The 16646-nt window shown below is 39.7% G+C and overlaps 1 protein-coding gene across 1 annotated transcript in view; it reads right to left on the bottom strand.

Moving 5' to 3' along the window:
- Nucleotides 1–216: 216 nt before the first annotated feature.
- LOC139731159 (ras-associating and dilute domain-containing protein-like) overlaps nt 217–16646 on the bottom strand; it is a 33163-nt gene continuing 16733 nt past the window's right edge. Inside the window, exons 5-11 of the mRNA XM_071642040.1 lie at nt 10282–10451; nt 8396–8549; nt 5806–5964; nt 4044–5177; nt 3076–3293; nt 2275–2414; nt 217–316 (exon numbers count right to left, since the gene is read on the bottom strand). Of these exons, the coding sequence (XP_071498141.1) occupies nt 217–316; nt 2275–2414; nt 3076–3293; nt 4044–5177; nt 5806–5964; nt 8396–8549; nt 10282–10451 (2075 nt within the window). The remainder of the gene's footprint in view (nt 317–2274; nt 2415–3075; nt 3294–4043; nt 5178–5805; nt 5965–8395; nt 8550–10281; nt 10452–16646) is intronic.

Here is a 16646-nt window from a genome sequence, read left to right as displayed (position 1 = left end):
CGTAGTATATGTTCTACTTTTGTCTCATAGTTCTCAAAATTTCATCAAGTTGTTAAAAAATGTTTGACAATGTTGCATTCTGATTATGATACACTACTCTTCTCAGTAATGAATGATGTTGAAACATTACAGAGAGAGAGAGAGAGAGAGAGAGAGAGAGAGAGAGAGAGAGAGGGAGAGACACAGCACCACATCTGGCTCGGAAGTCTGTCACCACTAGCAACTGGAGGCTGTTATCTTCATGGCGACGTTGTTGTCTGACTTGCCAACAAGGATGCGTAGCCTGTTGCCGCTGTCCTTAATCAGGTTCATGGCACTGGAAAGATGATAAGGATGAGAGAAAAAACTAATATTGATTGCATCAATTGTGATATTTCTAAAGATGATAAAGTACTGAGCAGACACTTTGAGAGATTACTTTAAATTGCCATACAGGATGAAACTGTAGAAATCCCCCATTCCGTTCCCTATGACATGATTTTGATGAAACAGGCCTCTGTTCTAGCAATAAGTTTAGAACTGTGCGACTGGCCAAGCTCTCACCAGCAGGTGGCGTCCTTGCTATGAATGTATATTGCAGTCATTGAGCTCTTTACTGTCACTGATGTATGTGCTCTATGACTCCACATAGACTGTAAATAAAAATTTGAAAAAAAGAAAACCACACACAGCCACACACATAGAAGAAAAGAGGGTGCTGATAAGACTTAAGTACTACATAACACTCTAAACTCTGACTTCATACACAAGTGTAGGGAAATTAAATAGGGAAAATGAAATAGGGAAAACAACTAAAAAAAACCAGCTCACTGTCTTCAAGGAAATAATCACCATCCCTGAACCTTGGTTGATTGTCACTTTACTGAGTTGGCATGCTGTTGAGAAAATTTGTTTGCTCATTGCAATCCTCTACAAAATATTTCACACATACTCTATGCATATATTCCCCATCTCCCTCCATTTTTATGGGGGGCATATTTCAAAGGTTGCCATTGCCTACAATGCCTTATTTTTTTGCCTATGAGAAACTAATGGCAATAATGAATCATTATTTTACGTCTGTATACCAGCTCTGTAACTTTGATATCATGGGCTTTTACGATGAAAGCATGCCTGTGGAAGTCAAAAACTACTTTAACCCACTGAAGATGGGCTGATTTTGCTGTAACACACATTTCCCATAGACACTCGCCCAGGTATACTTGGGACTAGTCTTCAATGGGTTAAAGGAAACAACTACATATTTCATGTTTCGGATCATGGTCAGTCACGCTACATAAATTTACATCTACTTCCACAAAAGCAAATATTACAGTGAAATTTGTGTGGATAAAGTTAGCTTCTTCTGCTGAAATTCTTGTTTATCTTCCATCCTACGAGATTAGTCTACCCACTTATTGTGAGAAAACAAGGGTATTGGGGATTAGCCCGGATTACTGCAGGGGAGCCACATGTTACTCAGCAATGTTAGTCATTTTGTTTTTAACTTTCAGCAGTAGAACCCAGACAAGGGCATAAACAGTGAGTAACTTCAACCTTCATACGCCCTTTGCAATGTACTCGGGCAATCAAAACAAAGGTCATGCAGAAATATATTTTGTAATTGATTATGTGACATCTTGACTCAATTGTTTGTTTGTTTGTTTGTTTGTTTTTTAAATTCACATCACATTGATATCAAAATATCTTTATTTTGGTTTCTTAGCTAATCCCTCTCCCTGCTCTACTGACCATAATTTCTTATCATCGGATACTGCACCATCTTATATCATGTATAATACATAAAATGTATATATCATATGTATGCACTCATGACCTTAATTATCTATCTATGGTCACTTAACCTACCTTGTGTAATTGTCTGTGTGTCTATCTGTTTGATTATGCATTCATTCGCTCATTTACATATAATCCATTTGTCTGTTTATATGCCTGTCTACCTGTCTATCTATGAAAAAAAGTTCAAATGTCCATATGAAAAGTTTTACTGCAAAAACATACACATTATAAACTCCTTCTTAAAGATTTTTTAAAGTAAGGCCATCATCAAATAGAAGAAAATTAAATCCTTTCAATGATACTGCACTTGTTACATGACAAGAAGTATTTGTTAAGATATTATTAAAATTTTATTCATTTTCTTTGTTTTTCATCTCAGATATCTCAAGTGATGACAGTGGATACATCAATTTTTGTATTTAAACTCTTCATATATTCACAGGTCATCCACAATCCCATAGCTCTCTAGCTCTCCCTCTTTGGGGGAACCCTTACCTGTCATAGTCTGAGCCAACTAAACTGGTCCCATTGACTGCTAGGATCCTGTCTCCCACCCTCAGCCGCCGGCACTGGTTGGCCGAGCCTCCGGGCAAGACCTTGCAAATGTAGATGCCTGGCGATCTTAGGACTGTGTGCTGTGGGAAGGGATCAGGGGGCCAGGAAAAGAGCAGCAGGAACTTAAGAGTAATTTGTTTAATATCTCTTACTGAGCAACATCATCTTTTAATACAAGCAGGGTAGGCTTAATCATTTTCAAAATTGCTTCAAATTAACACTTATAAATTCATCCAGATCAAAAGCAGAAATAAATTTGCATCATATCAAATTATACAATGTTAGACAACATGAAGTAGACAAACAAAATAAAGTGATTTCCTGTTCAAAGTCTTTGGAAGGTTACCTTCAATGGCTTATTTACATCATATGCTGGCAATGTGTTTCAACATGATATTTGCATATTAATTGGGTCATGTAGCAAGAAATTGGATGCAAACTTATGTAAGAGCAATGCCCAAGGTAGCCAAAATTAAGTGCCCCCCCCCCCCCCTAGACTGTTTTCATCTAGTGTAAAAACAATTCTTCCTCCCCACTATAAATTTCTCACATGACAATATACTCCCAAGTAATAAGTGAAGTGGGCAATTGTCCAGCACGGGGTCATTGTAGAATCCCTTAAAACAGTAAGCTGACCATTTGTAGCACCCAACTCTGTATTGGTTTGACAATGGGGGGCGCTGTTCATCCAAAATGTGTCATCCTGCATGTAGAAAGAGTGTGTTCCAGGCAGGGTCTTACCAGTCCATCCACCAGCCCTAGACCTAGACCAGTTTCTCCCTTCTCTAGGTCCACCACGAAGACATCATCAATGGAGTCTTTCCTCTCCCGGAATGATGAGGATGAGGATGACCACTCGCTGTTAGGCGAATCGTTGGTCCAGCTCTCAGGGGTAGGGAGACTACCGGTGGACTCCGAGCCGGGTCGGTCATCCTGCCAGAAGCTTAGGTCACTGTGCTCTGTGGAAGGTGGTCAAGAAGGGAGGGAAGATAAGGAAAAAAACAGAGAACTTGCTAAGAACAGCTCAATATATCTTGCAACTGAAAATTAGTAATAAAAGTATACTTAAACCAATCAGAAATGAATGAATACATACCTTTCTTCCTTATTTGTTTGCCATCTATTAAAAGGCTTTGGGCAAAGAGAATGTGTGAGCACAGCAAATACTTATTCAGAAAATGCATTCACTTGATAAACTAGGATAACACCATGCAGGGGCGGATCCAGGATTCCGTAAAGGGGAGGTGCCTTTACAAAATTAAAGGGGGGAGGCGCATGCCCCCCATTTTTTCTTTTTTTTTTCTGTTGTTTTTATAAAAAAAGAGGGGGTGTGCGCCCGGTGTGCCCCCCCTCTGGATCCGCCACTGCCATGTCCTCTGTTTCTGTCTCCATGTAGTTCATTAAGCCGTTACCTACAAGAGATGCTGACTTTCTCATAGATTTTGTACACAACCCACCAGGTTTACACGGGCAGGTGGTTAGTAGTATAAGAATCTGCTGTTTAGAGCAAATGAGAATGTAAAGTTGGACAGGGAGACTTACACACTAGTCACATTGCTTTCAATTTGATCAAGTGCTATTCCTGCCCGCAACAAAGTTCCTTGCAGTCTTCAACAGTCAATGACATCCTAACAGACTAATCTTTTGAATCGAGGGAGAGCTCATTCATCATCTGAGCAGACACCTTACTCATCTACATCTACACTTACCCTGATTGTCAATTCCCCTGAGGAGTTCCTCCAGTGCTTCTCCATCCAGGTCCACATTGTTATTGCTGGTGTTGTTGCTTGGAGACTCTCTATCCTCCGTCCTGCTGGTCCTCAACAATTCTCCTGTACTTCCACCTTCCACTGAAACCTCAGCTCTTCCATCTCCAGTTTCCACAGACTTGGTTTTCGCTAACTCCTTCCTCTTTCTCTCCTCCGGCGAGGAGTCAAACCCAGCGGGCGGGGCCAGGAGACCCACGTCCACGTTGCCGTTAGTGTGTGGGGACGGCGATCGGGGCAGGTTGTGGCCGTTGACAGCTGGCCTGAATTTGGGTTTAGGAGGAGGAGGGGGAGGTAACCCCTGCTTCTTGGAAGGAGTTGTTGGTGTTCGAGATGGCGATGATGCTGCAACTCTGACATCGGGAGAATCTGGTGGGGATGGAGGTTTTGGTAGTACAAGAGGTGGGACTGGTTTGCTTTTTGCTGAAGGCGGAGACGGTAGAAAGACCTCACTGTCTTCCTCTGGGATGACATCCTGTGTGATGGGAGATATCCCATTCTCCATGTCCATTCTGTGATTCTTGGCCTTTTTTGTCTTCAGGATGGGCTTGACGGCCTTGTTCTGCTGCTCCTGGCGGCGATCATTGGTCAACGCCTTACTGGGAGGTTCCTCATCCTTCTTACCATTGCTAAGATGTGTTCTCTGATCGCTGGCCGCATCTTCAGACGTGCTTGCCGGCAGACTGTAACTTTTGGTAAGAGGAGGATGCGTCCTTGGTGGTTTTGTAACCGGTACTGCTGACAAGGATGACTGCCTCTGCACCTTTCCACGTGCCCGGATGTTCCGGACGTTGTTGTTGACCTCCCCGTTCTCCATCTCCTGCATTTTCTTGAGGCACCTCTGTTGTCGTGACAACGCAGCATCCCCACTTGCCACCTTCTTGCCACTGCTGTTCTTCTCGTCAAGGATTGATGAAACATCCTTTTCATTCTGTGGCCAAGAGGAGCACCTTGACCTCAGCTGGGGGCCATCCTTTGAGGTTCGTCCATCTTTTGATGGCGTATCCTCTTCCGGTCCCGTTGTCTCTTCTATCGTGTCTCCCTCATCAAACAATGCTGCATCCAAATCCCCAAAATCTGGTAGAAAAACAAAACAAACAATTTGTCATGCCAGGTAATATATAAATAAAAGTTAGCGATCATACTATCAAATTTGCAGTCTGGCTTCTTCTAAGATTTGATTCCACTCCTGTTATAAAATGTCTTGACTTGAAAAGTAATGTTTTTCTACCACACTAGGAAAATGCTCAAATATGAATCTCTGCTTCTGAGCCATATACTGGTTAATTTGTATGAACAAAGATCAATCAATCAATTAATCAAATGATGAATTATAGCATTATTTGGACTTCCCACTAAAGAGTGGTCATATGGTATAACAGAATATTTCCTGTTCCTGAATAATCAGATGTTTTTGAATTTGATTTTCTACGCATAATGTAAAGGCTGTGATCCGAAGAGGATTTACATAGATTGCAATTTACTGTGACCAACAGTTCTGGGTTGCTGTTGTGTTTTTTCTTTTTTAGGTGCCATATTAAGCTGGTAATAATAACAAAAACAAAAACAAAAAAGTGGTTCAAGTGATAATGCTGCCACATTGCTGACAATGATGGATGTAATTTTGACATTGTGTGAAGGCCAAATGGACATAGGAAGGGGTTGCTGTTACAAGGTGAGGATGGAAGAAAATAGGGATATGTACCTGTCTTGACACGGATCTTGGGGAATTCCTTCTGCAGCGACTGAAGGGTGCTCTTGAAGCCCGGCATGAGCTCACAGACATCACACCTAAGGTCCAGTTGGAAGGCGTCTGAGGGCAGGATCAGAGGTGGGTGGTCATCAAAGCTCACCAGGATGTCCTCTGTACATGAGACAAGTGGAGAACACATCAACACCCTGATTATCCAGAGGGATTAGTTACAACAAGTGGAGGTCAAAAACTGCCTGTAATCTTCTCTGAGCAAAAAGACAACCTGAAAACATAATGTCTTCGGAGACACTTCATGGTGGAGGCATAAATAGCGATAAAAACATGAATAAAAAAGCTTTGCTTGTCCATTATCTAGATCATGTACATATATAATGTGCAAGGCCACAGTTAACGGGCATACATGTCTGTACTAAGACTAATCCTTTTCTTCTGTGAGATTAGAGTTCAGAGATGAAAGTCTACACTGGAGAATCACTTTCTTTTCTACAAGTATTCATATGAATACTGGAAATAACCAAAACACTATCAACAGCTATTTATTATTCAATAACAACAAAGAAACTCTTGTTTGGGGGTACAAAGGCGTGACTTCTGGGGAAAAAAAAGACAACTGAGTAACAAACAGTGAGGCCGTGAATTTTTGTGAGGTCCATGCTCTCAATAATAATCTCCTGACGTTGAAAGATGCACAGTTATTGGGTAAACGTAGGTAGCATAATGAATGTGACAGCCATGTCCTGTACAGATGTAATAGCTAGCCTTATCACACTTGTCATCGTGTGTCCAGTGGGCATTGAACATTTGCTCAGAGGAAAGGCAGATAAAATCTGTGAAGACAACATTGCAGGAAAAACTGATGCCAGAAAAAAAAAAAACTCTTTAAGAGGCAACCTTGGTATCTTGAATTAAAGGGATAGTATAGTTTTTGGTTGAGATGGGAATTCAGATTTTAGCTCTTAGCAAGATGATTTGAAATCACTTATATGAAATATTACAGAGCATAAAATTCTAAGAGGAATTAAAAGTTTATTTGATGAAAATCAGTAATGAAATGGCTGAGATATACAAAGACAAAGATGTCCTAATGAAAGGTAGGACCCGCCTTTTATTAGGACCACTTTGTTTTACTTTGCTTTTGGATACTCGGCCATTTCAAAACCGATTTTCATCAATTAAACTTTTAATTTCTCTTAGAATTGTATTCTTTTTAATATTTCATGTAAGCGATTTCTAATTATCTCGCAAAAAATTCAACCACAATCCCTATCTCAACCAAAACTATACCTTCCCTTTAAGAGTTAATACATGTAACAGGCAGATTTTATTTGAGAGCATTTGTTTTGTATGCGTGTGTTTGTGTTTGCACAAGATGCACAGCTACTGTGGGAAAAGAATGCTGTTGTAGTAAAACTGAAACCTTTCACTGGGGCCTTGTAGATGAGTAAGTTGACACTCATCAATCCATTTGCTGAATCAGCTGTCACAAAATAACTTGCTATTAGCAGTCTGATCAAGTGCAGTGCTGTTTCTTTAATCGTTCGCAATTTGTGATGAAATGCATTAAAGTGCATACGACCTCTTCCAAAGAAAATCCCGGATCACAACAATTTCTTGCTACATATACACCAGTCTGTATTCACATCATTCCCAGTGATATGTAATGTGATGACAAAAGGATATTTCAATTAGTCATATCTGTCACATGATAGGTTTGAATATGACCTATAGTATCATCAACAAAAGAATCTGACCTTCTCCGCTTTCAAACTGCACTTTAATAAGGGGACTATGTTTTGGAAGTGTTAAGCCTCGTAAGCCTATCAAACAATCACATTACTAACACAATTCCCCTGGCGCACAAGATTACCAAGTCAATTTGATAATGAAGTCAGTTTCTGTTGCTTCAACTTTTCCAGCAACCGCACACTTTAACAATTGTATTCCACTGAGACTAATGTGTGTATTGAAGCCAGTTAATCCAATTACTTTGTAGCCATCATGATAAAACACATCAGATCAGCAGTAAAAATAAATGTTAATACCCCTATAGCACAATCCCATACTGGCAGCGAAAATTTGTGACTTTAGATGTGTCCCTTATGTCAGTTTAGGTTTATGCTCAGGATCATGTGCATGATTTACAGTTGATTTTAAAGTTTCAGCGTTTGCTAAAAAAACAGATCTATAGTGTTGTGAGAAAAGCGATTTCGAAGAAAGACAATTTGCAAGGTTACTTTTGATGTGATTAGAAAAGGCTGGCAGTAAAACTGCTAAACTTGTAGCACTCCAGCTAACCAAACTTGAGACAACTGTGAAATGCCTTTGGTTTGGTTTTATTTGTCAATGATTGTGTGATGGAAGTGTAAATTACGTGATATTGTACTTCATAAAATGTTCTTCATATATGGATTTTACAATTTGGATAACTTGACAAAAAAGAGTAAGATTCATAAAGTGCAGAGGCTGGGGTGAGGGATAGAGAATGTGGGAGAGGGAGACCAGGAGAGAGGGCGAGAGGAGGGGGAATAGTATGTGGGTGGGGGATGAGGGAATAGGGAAAAGCTGAAGATTTCCTGCCCACCTGTTTTCAATGCAGCCTCCACTTCCTTGGGTGGGGGGAACCAGCCCCGGGGTCGCATGGCCTGTGAGCCACCAATGTCATACTCGCTCAGGATCTGATGTATCTGGGCCGGGTTGAGGGCAGGGAAGTCTCGCCGCAGGGAACTCCACTCCGCCTACCAGTGGTCAGAGATGAAGAGGAAGAGTCAGTGCAGATCGCCATTTCTAAAAACTCTGTTTTATCCCATACGCAGGACATTCAACCTTGCAGGCTTTAAGAACTTCAAACTACCCCCAATCTACCTCATCTCAAAAAGTGCTGAAGTCAAAATCCTTTTTATACTTTAATTACCTGGATTACAATGATGGTGATATCATTTTCAAGCTGTATCACATTTCATAAGAGAAATAACGAAAATGAAACCTATGTACAAACACACATTATGCACGTATATTCTACAGCTGGCAGAAAATGTCCATCCTTAATTACTGATGACTTTTCCTATAGTTCAAAGCCTCCTTGATGCAATGCAGATGAGGGATATTCCCTTTAAAGCTGAGCAAGTAGGAGTTAAGCAATCTGAATGTACATGATGCCAGCAAAAAGATGCACAAGTGTCTGTGATGCAATCATCATCATCATCATCGTCATCACCACCATTCTTGAGATTAGAATAACCACTGTCTGCAATATCATCAGATCATTTATCCATTCTTATACATTGCAACACGACATTTCTCATCCCCTTCTGCAGGTGTCTTGAACACCATCCTACGGTGAATATGAGTGCAAGTGATATAGCACAAACACAGTTGTCATTATTGTTATCACACTTTCTAGCAGGTGGGGATATTAAACTATGATAAATTGCAGATTGCCACCCTACTCATACAGTGGGGTCCCTTTGGTTTTGCATGTCTTAAACAAATCAGTACAGAGGTATAGTGTGAATGTGTTCATTGTTGCCTCACTTCTTTAATTGTGGGTTAAAAGGTCACCAACTGATCTAGCCCGAAATAGAGATGAGTTCTGTAAAGATTTGCTGTCTGCTACTGAAAAATGAAGATCTAGCCATCTGATATTGTAGCAGTCTAACACAAATCATTTGGAGGCCGCTTCATCAGGGAAATAATAAGGAAGTTTTTTGTCTTCCTAGCAGTGCCATATCTTACAACATGAAGATACCATACGAATCAGCTACATAAACAACAACAAGCAGAAAACACCCAGGCTAGAGGTACACTAACAAATAGCATCAGTCACTGCCAAAGAATCTGACCTTGGATCTGACAGACACTGAGCCAAGAAATACTGGGGTACTGAAAGTGTACCGGAGGCACTTGTCAAATTGTTGGGGGGAAATGCATCAGAAATTTTCCCACATATATGCAACTGAAGCAATCTCTTCACAAATGTATGTGGGTATTTCCACAGTCAAAGGGTACTTTTCAGGGATGTCAGGTACTTTTATGTTTCCAATGTGCATTGCCCCCAAATACAATACAATCGTTCAGAACACTTTAATGAGGGATAATTTTGCCCCAAAATTGCTTCAAACAAGCGATCTATTAGAATTTTTGCCAATATTAGTTTTTGTTTTGTTTGTTTGTTTGGTTTTTTTCTTTGGGGGGGGGGGGGGGGGAAACATATGATATGCTGGATAGAAATCTATGTACAAACACAATGAAGATTCAAATGTTTACTGTAAATTTCTTTATTTCAACTGGATGGCCTGATATTGATATAATAAAATGTTTAAGAAAACTGCCCTAATATTCTTATTGAACACTGTGTTTTATGACAATTCTAGAATTATTGAGGAAAGTATTTTACATGGACAAACCAAAACTCTGTCATCTCAAATTGGCATGTTTAAGTGTTCTCTTACACTTTGACTGATATCTCACCTGAGCGAGCTGCAACTTGGGTGTGGCCAGCAGGTCTGTTGCCGAGGAGACCTTCTGCAGGAATCGCACCTGTAGCTTGAGGTCCTTCTCATGGATCCACAGCTCCAGGAGGTCCAGGTTACCCCTGATCTGGGCTCCTTTGGACCACTTGAAGAACTTGCCTCCAACTCCTGAAGGGTGATACAGGGTGGAGAAGAGAAATGGAAGGACAGAGAACAAGAGAGAGAGAGAAAGACAGAGAAAGACAGAGAGAAAATAAGGGGGAAAATATGGTGAGAAACAGAAATTACATGGTCTGTGTTTCATGCTAGTAGAAACTCTCCATTTGTTGCTCTCCATGATGGTGATGACTGAACAAACATATTTACTACATTTTAATCATCTACTAATCAAGAATGGCATGATTGGCACAGGACAAATATCATTACCTTCAAAGGAGAATTATCATAGGGGTTCAAAAGCCAAATCATGTAAGGGAAACAGAAAAAAAAATATATATCCTAACTAGATAAGTAGGTTGGTACACTTTCCAAATAATGACCCACCTTCAGCAACCATTCTGGAGCAAATATACAAAAAAAAAACAACAACAGTGAAACTTTTGTCAATATCTGGAATAAAATCCTAGTTTCATAATCTCTTCATGTCACATCACTGTGAAACTCTTGCTGAATAAGCACAAATATTGCAACAAAAAGTACCATCAAAAAGGAAAAGGTAAGATTTTTTTTTTCACTTCACACTGACTTAAAACTTTCCTCAAAATTGGAATTGTTAAGACAGCCAACAGGAGATGGTCCAACACTGAAGAAGAAAAAGCCACCTCCTAACACAATATGCCATCAATTTCCCTTCTTCCACCACCTGTTGCAGGGCATCTCCAAGGGGAAACCAAGCTGGTGTGATGGAAGAGCTTGGATGCAACATGACTTCTGTGTTTCTCCTGCCATAATGATGATGATAATCAAGATATGACCTTCTGACTTCCTTGCAGAAGAGGTAGGACAGACTATAAGTGACAATCTGATCGTTGGGACGTTCAGCCAATTTCCTCTCGGCTTAACCCCTCCCTTGTCATTTGAGATTAACTGCCCAAAAAGGGGGGCTTGCCTCTGTCTAACTGAGACGTAGGATATGAACCGCACCGGATGGGAGCCCTTGGTGGAACAAGGAGATGTGTGCAGTGGTGGATTTTTATGAGCATCCTTTTGAGCATGTGGGTGACGATGATGATAATCTATTTACATGGCAAGAAAATTCCTGCCATAAATCCTTCTTTATTGTTGGCTTATGTGGTATAGATAACATAGAATTATAGTTAATTAAAGCCCATCCTCTCCACCCCCCCCCCTCTCTCTCTCTTTCTATGCCTCTATCTCTTTCTAACCAATCCCTCAACTATGGGGGGTGGGGGTCCTAAAATTTCACTTTTGACAGAATCCTGGCTGGATTATATGAAAATTGCAATTACGTGTATATTCATGATGGCATGATTACTATGGCATGTTAGCAGGAATCTCCTATCCGTCTGTAACTACAGACTCGCCATAAGTTTCCCCTTCTTTAAAAAGAAAAAAAGACAAAGAATATAATAGCATTGTTAAAACAACATTTTTTTTTTTTTTGCAAGGTGAGTTGACTGCTTGGTTTAGAACAGAAGAGCTGACACATCTGTGAAAAACAATGACATTGCAGTATGAATGTACATGACTTATAGATTGCTAATAAATACGTAGGTGGTTCTAATTACCGCACACTATTCAGGGAGACACCCAAATGCTGTAGTCCCTGCCAGCAGATTCCTACTCTGATTTTCCTCTGAAAGTTTCTCTGACATACAGAGAATTATTATTCTTTTTTATAGGTGGCACATGACCTATCAGAATCAATTGCACCTGTTCTAATCATTGTAGCGTAATAATCTCTCTTCCTTAATTTGTGATGACTGGCATATTACATATATATGACTTGAATATAGATAGTATGAAGTTCATTTCTGTTGTGCAAACACACTGGAAGCTTCTTAACCTTCACAGGAAGACAAAGAGGATGGATATGTTGCCATGGTGACCATTCCTGCACCCCACCCCCACACCTCCCACCCCAACAACCCTCTTGAGTTTGCGGTTAGAGTGATGGCGGAGAGGGTAGAAAGGTGGGAGAATGTATACAGCTCTGTTGAGAGGCATGACAACATCACGTTATGAACACACAACCCAGATGATGCAACAAAACAATGCTTTTCCAATTACACCTACCCCCATGGCATCTTGGGACACTGTTCCTCAGTGTCATTGCTAGAGAGTTATGGGGGATTTCCCTGATGCACACACTCTCTCTATCTCCCTATCTTTCTTTCCAGAATATAATATTAGAAGATTTGAGCTTAGTGCTAGGTGCCTCCGGACCAGCCAAATGCAATTGATGTCTCCGCAACATTCAAAAGAGAAATAGTCATTAGTTTCTCTTCCTTTATGCTGGCTTCATTTCCTCTAGACTATGTCAAGGGGACTTCAGACCAGCAATGATTCAGGATTCTCCCAGTATTTGTCACGCTATTCCAATGCACCTTGAGAACCTTGGCATACATATGAACAGCTGTATTGAACTCATACTAACATTTTCTGCCATGTTTGAGGGTTTGCACAATAAGCCAAGGTGTAAGAAAACTGAGGTGTAGGAACGTATATCTATATAGAGTGAGAAGGCAGGGAAACTGAAATACCTAAAGATGACCCTTGAGTTATGTCATCACAATAAACTTTCAATTAAGACTAAATTGCCAGAATTAAAACTCTGTCCAGTCTGCTCTGCAAGGCATCATGGGATTTCTTTGTTAGACACTGGCTACATGCATCGTGGTATGATTGTTGTCATTGCTATGATGCAACATTAACATGGTGAATTAGGCCTTTATACATCATAATCAGGAATATTTTTTTTTTAAAGTATAAATCCTAGAAAAGTTTGCTTCCCTTTAGATATCCTGGTACTACTACTACTACAACAACAACAACAACAACAACAACAACAACAACAACAACAACAAAATTAATAGATAAATATGGGAAAGCAGACATGCAAGTGCACATACTCAAAAGGTATGCTTTACCCAGTATATTTTACTACTGCACTGTTGATATATTATTCCTCTGTTAGGGATACATATCATAACCCACATCCACTTTGTCTCTTTCTGGTGCACACTGTCTAGATCATGACACTGAGGTTCCATGAATGCCTGAAACTTTGCACAGTCAACTATATGGAACAAAACTGGGCCAATTTCTTTTAACAAATTTTTTTCATGTTCAAACACTTTATTTGGGCTGTAAGGTGATTTGAGGAAGCCAAAAGTGCAAGGAAATTTGAAAAAAAAGGGGGGGGGGGGGTAGTGGAGACTAATGAACACAAGGCTAAAATACCTCACAGAGAAACCCAATACAGTTTGATCGAATATTCAGGCCATGTTATTCTGAAGGCAAATTAGATTATGACATTTCATCATGAATGGTGAAGGGTTTGTGTCAGTTACTGATTTTGATGAATGTTAGATTTTTGTACGACCTTCACACATTAAAGACTAGGCTAAGTTAATGAATTCTGCAGACAGAGGGGGAAAATGTCTTCCTCATTTTTTTTTTCTGTGGGTAGCAATGAGTCAAAACAGAAGGAAAGAAATACTTAGTATGTAGGAGTCAATGACTCATGTAGCATTAATCACATGCATTTATGAGGCTTACATTTACTGTGTCTTCACTATGGTTAATGTGAACATTATTTCATGCTCACTTATATACAATATGTTAATTAAATTCCCCTTCTTTAACCCTCAGCACCTAAATATTTCCAGCAATGTCAAACTCTATCGTATTGGTTTTAAAAAATTTGACTGCGTATTTACGAATCATATGGGATCATATAAATGAGATAATAAAAGGCACATACTTTCACATCCACAATTCACACATAGGAACACACTTAATGGTGACTGTAGGCAGCTGCTCAGTTAGCTGGAGGAAAGGCTATGGGATGGTAACATACTATACTACTTTAATATCCTTTTCAACACTTCATGATCATTATCCCCTGGACTGTTTTCAAAATAACCAAGTCATGATGAAAAGCCTGTCCCCAAAGACTAACAACCTGAAAGCCTGTTGCATTTTACTTTTTATTTTTCTTTCAAACAAATGTGAAAACCACACATATGTATACTCTTTAACACTTTATGAACATTTATCCTTGGAATGGCTTCAAAGTTACAGAGTCATGAAGAAAAACCTGTCTCCAAAGACTAACAACCTGCCAGCCTGTTACATTTCTCATTTTTTTGTTTTTCAAAAAAAAAAAAAAAAAAAAAAAAAAAACTATGAAAAGAACAGAACATGGATCTGGCAGCAACAACCATCAAAAAAGCCATCTTTGCGGATGTCAAAACATCCTGCCAGGGCAAGCAAACCACATTGTGTCATCCCATAAATTCCACACAACTTGATAGAATAAAGAGACAGTAGAGACAGGAGCTAGATGACTGAATTAGAGGCATCTATTGGATGAAGAAGTTTTCGGTCACTTTTTACTGCTTGAAGTCTACGACAGTATCAGGCTCATCTATTATTGTTCTAGAACATACTTTTAGCAAAAATACACTGTAAAACCAGACACATTGATTTGTTGCAATAAACTTTTAAAAATTGGAACAGATGGCCAGTATGAGCATTGCCACTGGTATTTGATGCACTGTGCAGATAAGAACTTTTGTGTGCACTGTACTTTGGCAAAACTTGGCTCCTTGTGAAATTTGCAAAAGTTTTATGCACATGGAAACTTTCTGGTTTTACAGCATACATATATTTCCTCTCGTTGACGGAGACTTCTTGTCTGGACAATCTGATGGCAGCCAGTGCCTCTGTCAACAGAAATGGGATTACATCATCATATTCCTGTGTGCAGTCATCCTCATCATAAATCCGCTTCCTGCTGGCATGAGAGGGGATGGAAATCTGGCAAAGTGGGGACCTGTTGTCCACCGCTGTCTACAGGTGGTAGCCCTATAATACCACACACACCATGTGCCAGAACCCACACTGCCATAGGCTTTTACCGATCAAATGTCAGAAAAAAAAGATCCCTCTACTAACAATTTTATGAGTATACTTCACTATGCTAAACACAGGGTTTCATAAAAATGGTGAGGACTACACGGTAAAATCTTCCATACACCAAGAATTCAAAAAAGAAGAAAAAATATCCTCGGAAAACCTTGAAAGAACATCGTAGGATGATAATTTATGCTATTACCAGATATACATCCATACATCAAAGCTCTATGAATCATACTTCAAATATTATAAAACATCTAGAACCCTTTCATCACAAATCAAATGAAAGGGGCAGAGTATCAATTATCAATTTCATTGGTACACTGGCTTTATTTTTTCTTTTGTCTGGAAATATGAAGCACTTTTCTCATTCTAAAATATATTGCTTCTTTGCTAAAAGTATCAATAGTTTGCTTGGGATAGGTGGTTAATGGTTTTTTAGGATAGTACTTCATTCCATCAAAGCTGATACAAAATGTTGCTGTAGTTGAATAGCAGATAAAAAATGTTTTTAAAAATCTATTGAATATGATGGGGCAGCATGGTAATGCTACAATTTAATGGCGATGCCCAGTTCATATCTACAGTTGATTTTAATCTGTCATCACCTAATTTCAACAAGTGATCCCCTCTACCTTATGATGTGAAATGGCTTCATCCCTTTCTTCCCTCCCCTCCTCATCCCCACATCTTTGGGGAGTCAAAAAAGTTAATTTAGGTTGTCATCACTGTCCCATGCATGATTATTCTTGACAAATCATCAGTTTGGTCAACTTGCTGATGAGCCATGTAATCTAATTTCTGCTGCTGCCGGTGGCCGGTGGCAAACGGCGGCTCCGCCCTAGAGTGGTTCATGAAAGGCCCTGATCAGTGGACTGCATCCAGCACCAATCCACATTAAAAAGAGGTTTAAGGCCACATAAGGGAGTATCCTCTCACGTGAAGGTTATGCGGAGGACTTGGGAGTATGGAAAGCCATGGGCAGGTGCTGTCTCCATATATGTCATTCTTTTATTTATTTTCATTTTTATTTTTTATTTTTGCACCTGACAGGAAACTGTTACGGCAAGCCATTTCTGTGTCTTTATGCCTTGATTTCCAAAGCTGGGCAAAACCAATCAAATGTTATATGACCATATCACAAACTCATTGCCTAATTTCTGTTTTCATTCAATTCCGATAGCAACTGAGTAAAAAAAAAAACAACATATGAAGTAGTCATGACATGACGAAAAACTCAATATAATTCCCATGTACTGC

The sequence above is a fragment of the Diadema antillarum genome, unplaced genomic scaffold (genome assembly GCF_040938485.1).
Source record: "Diadema antillarum isolate AM-2024a unplaced genomic scaffold, OU_Dant_1.0 seq00000364_RagTag, whole genome shotgun sequence".
NCBI classification, from domain to species: domain Eukaryota; kingdom Metazoa; phylum Echinodermata; class Echinoidea; order Diadematoida; family Diadematidae; genus Diadema; species Diadema antillarum.
Note: the sequence above shows the minus strand (reverse complement) of the source record. Positions and strands in the feature narration are given on the sequence as shown.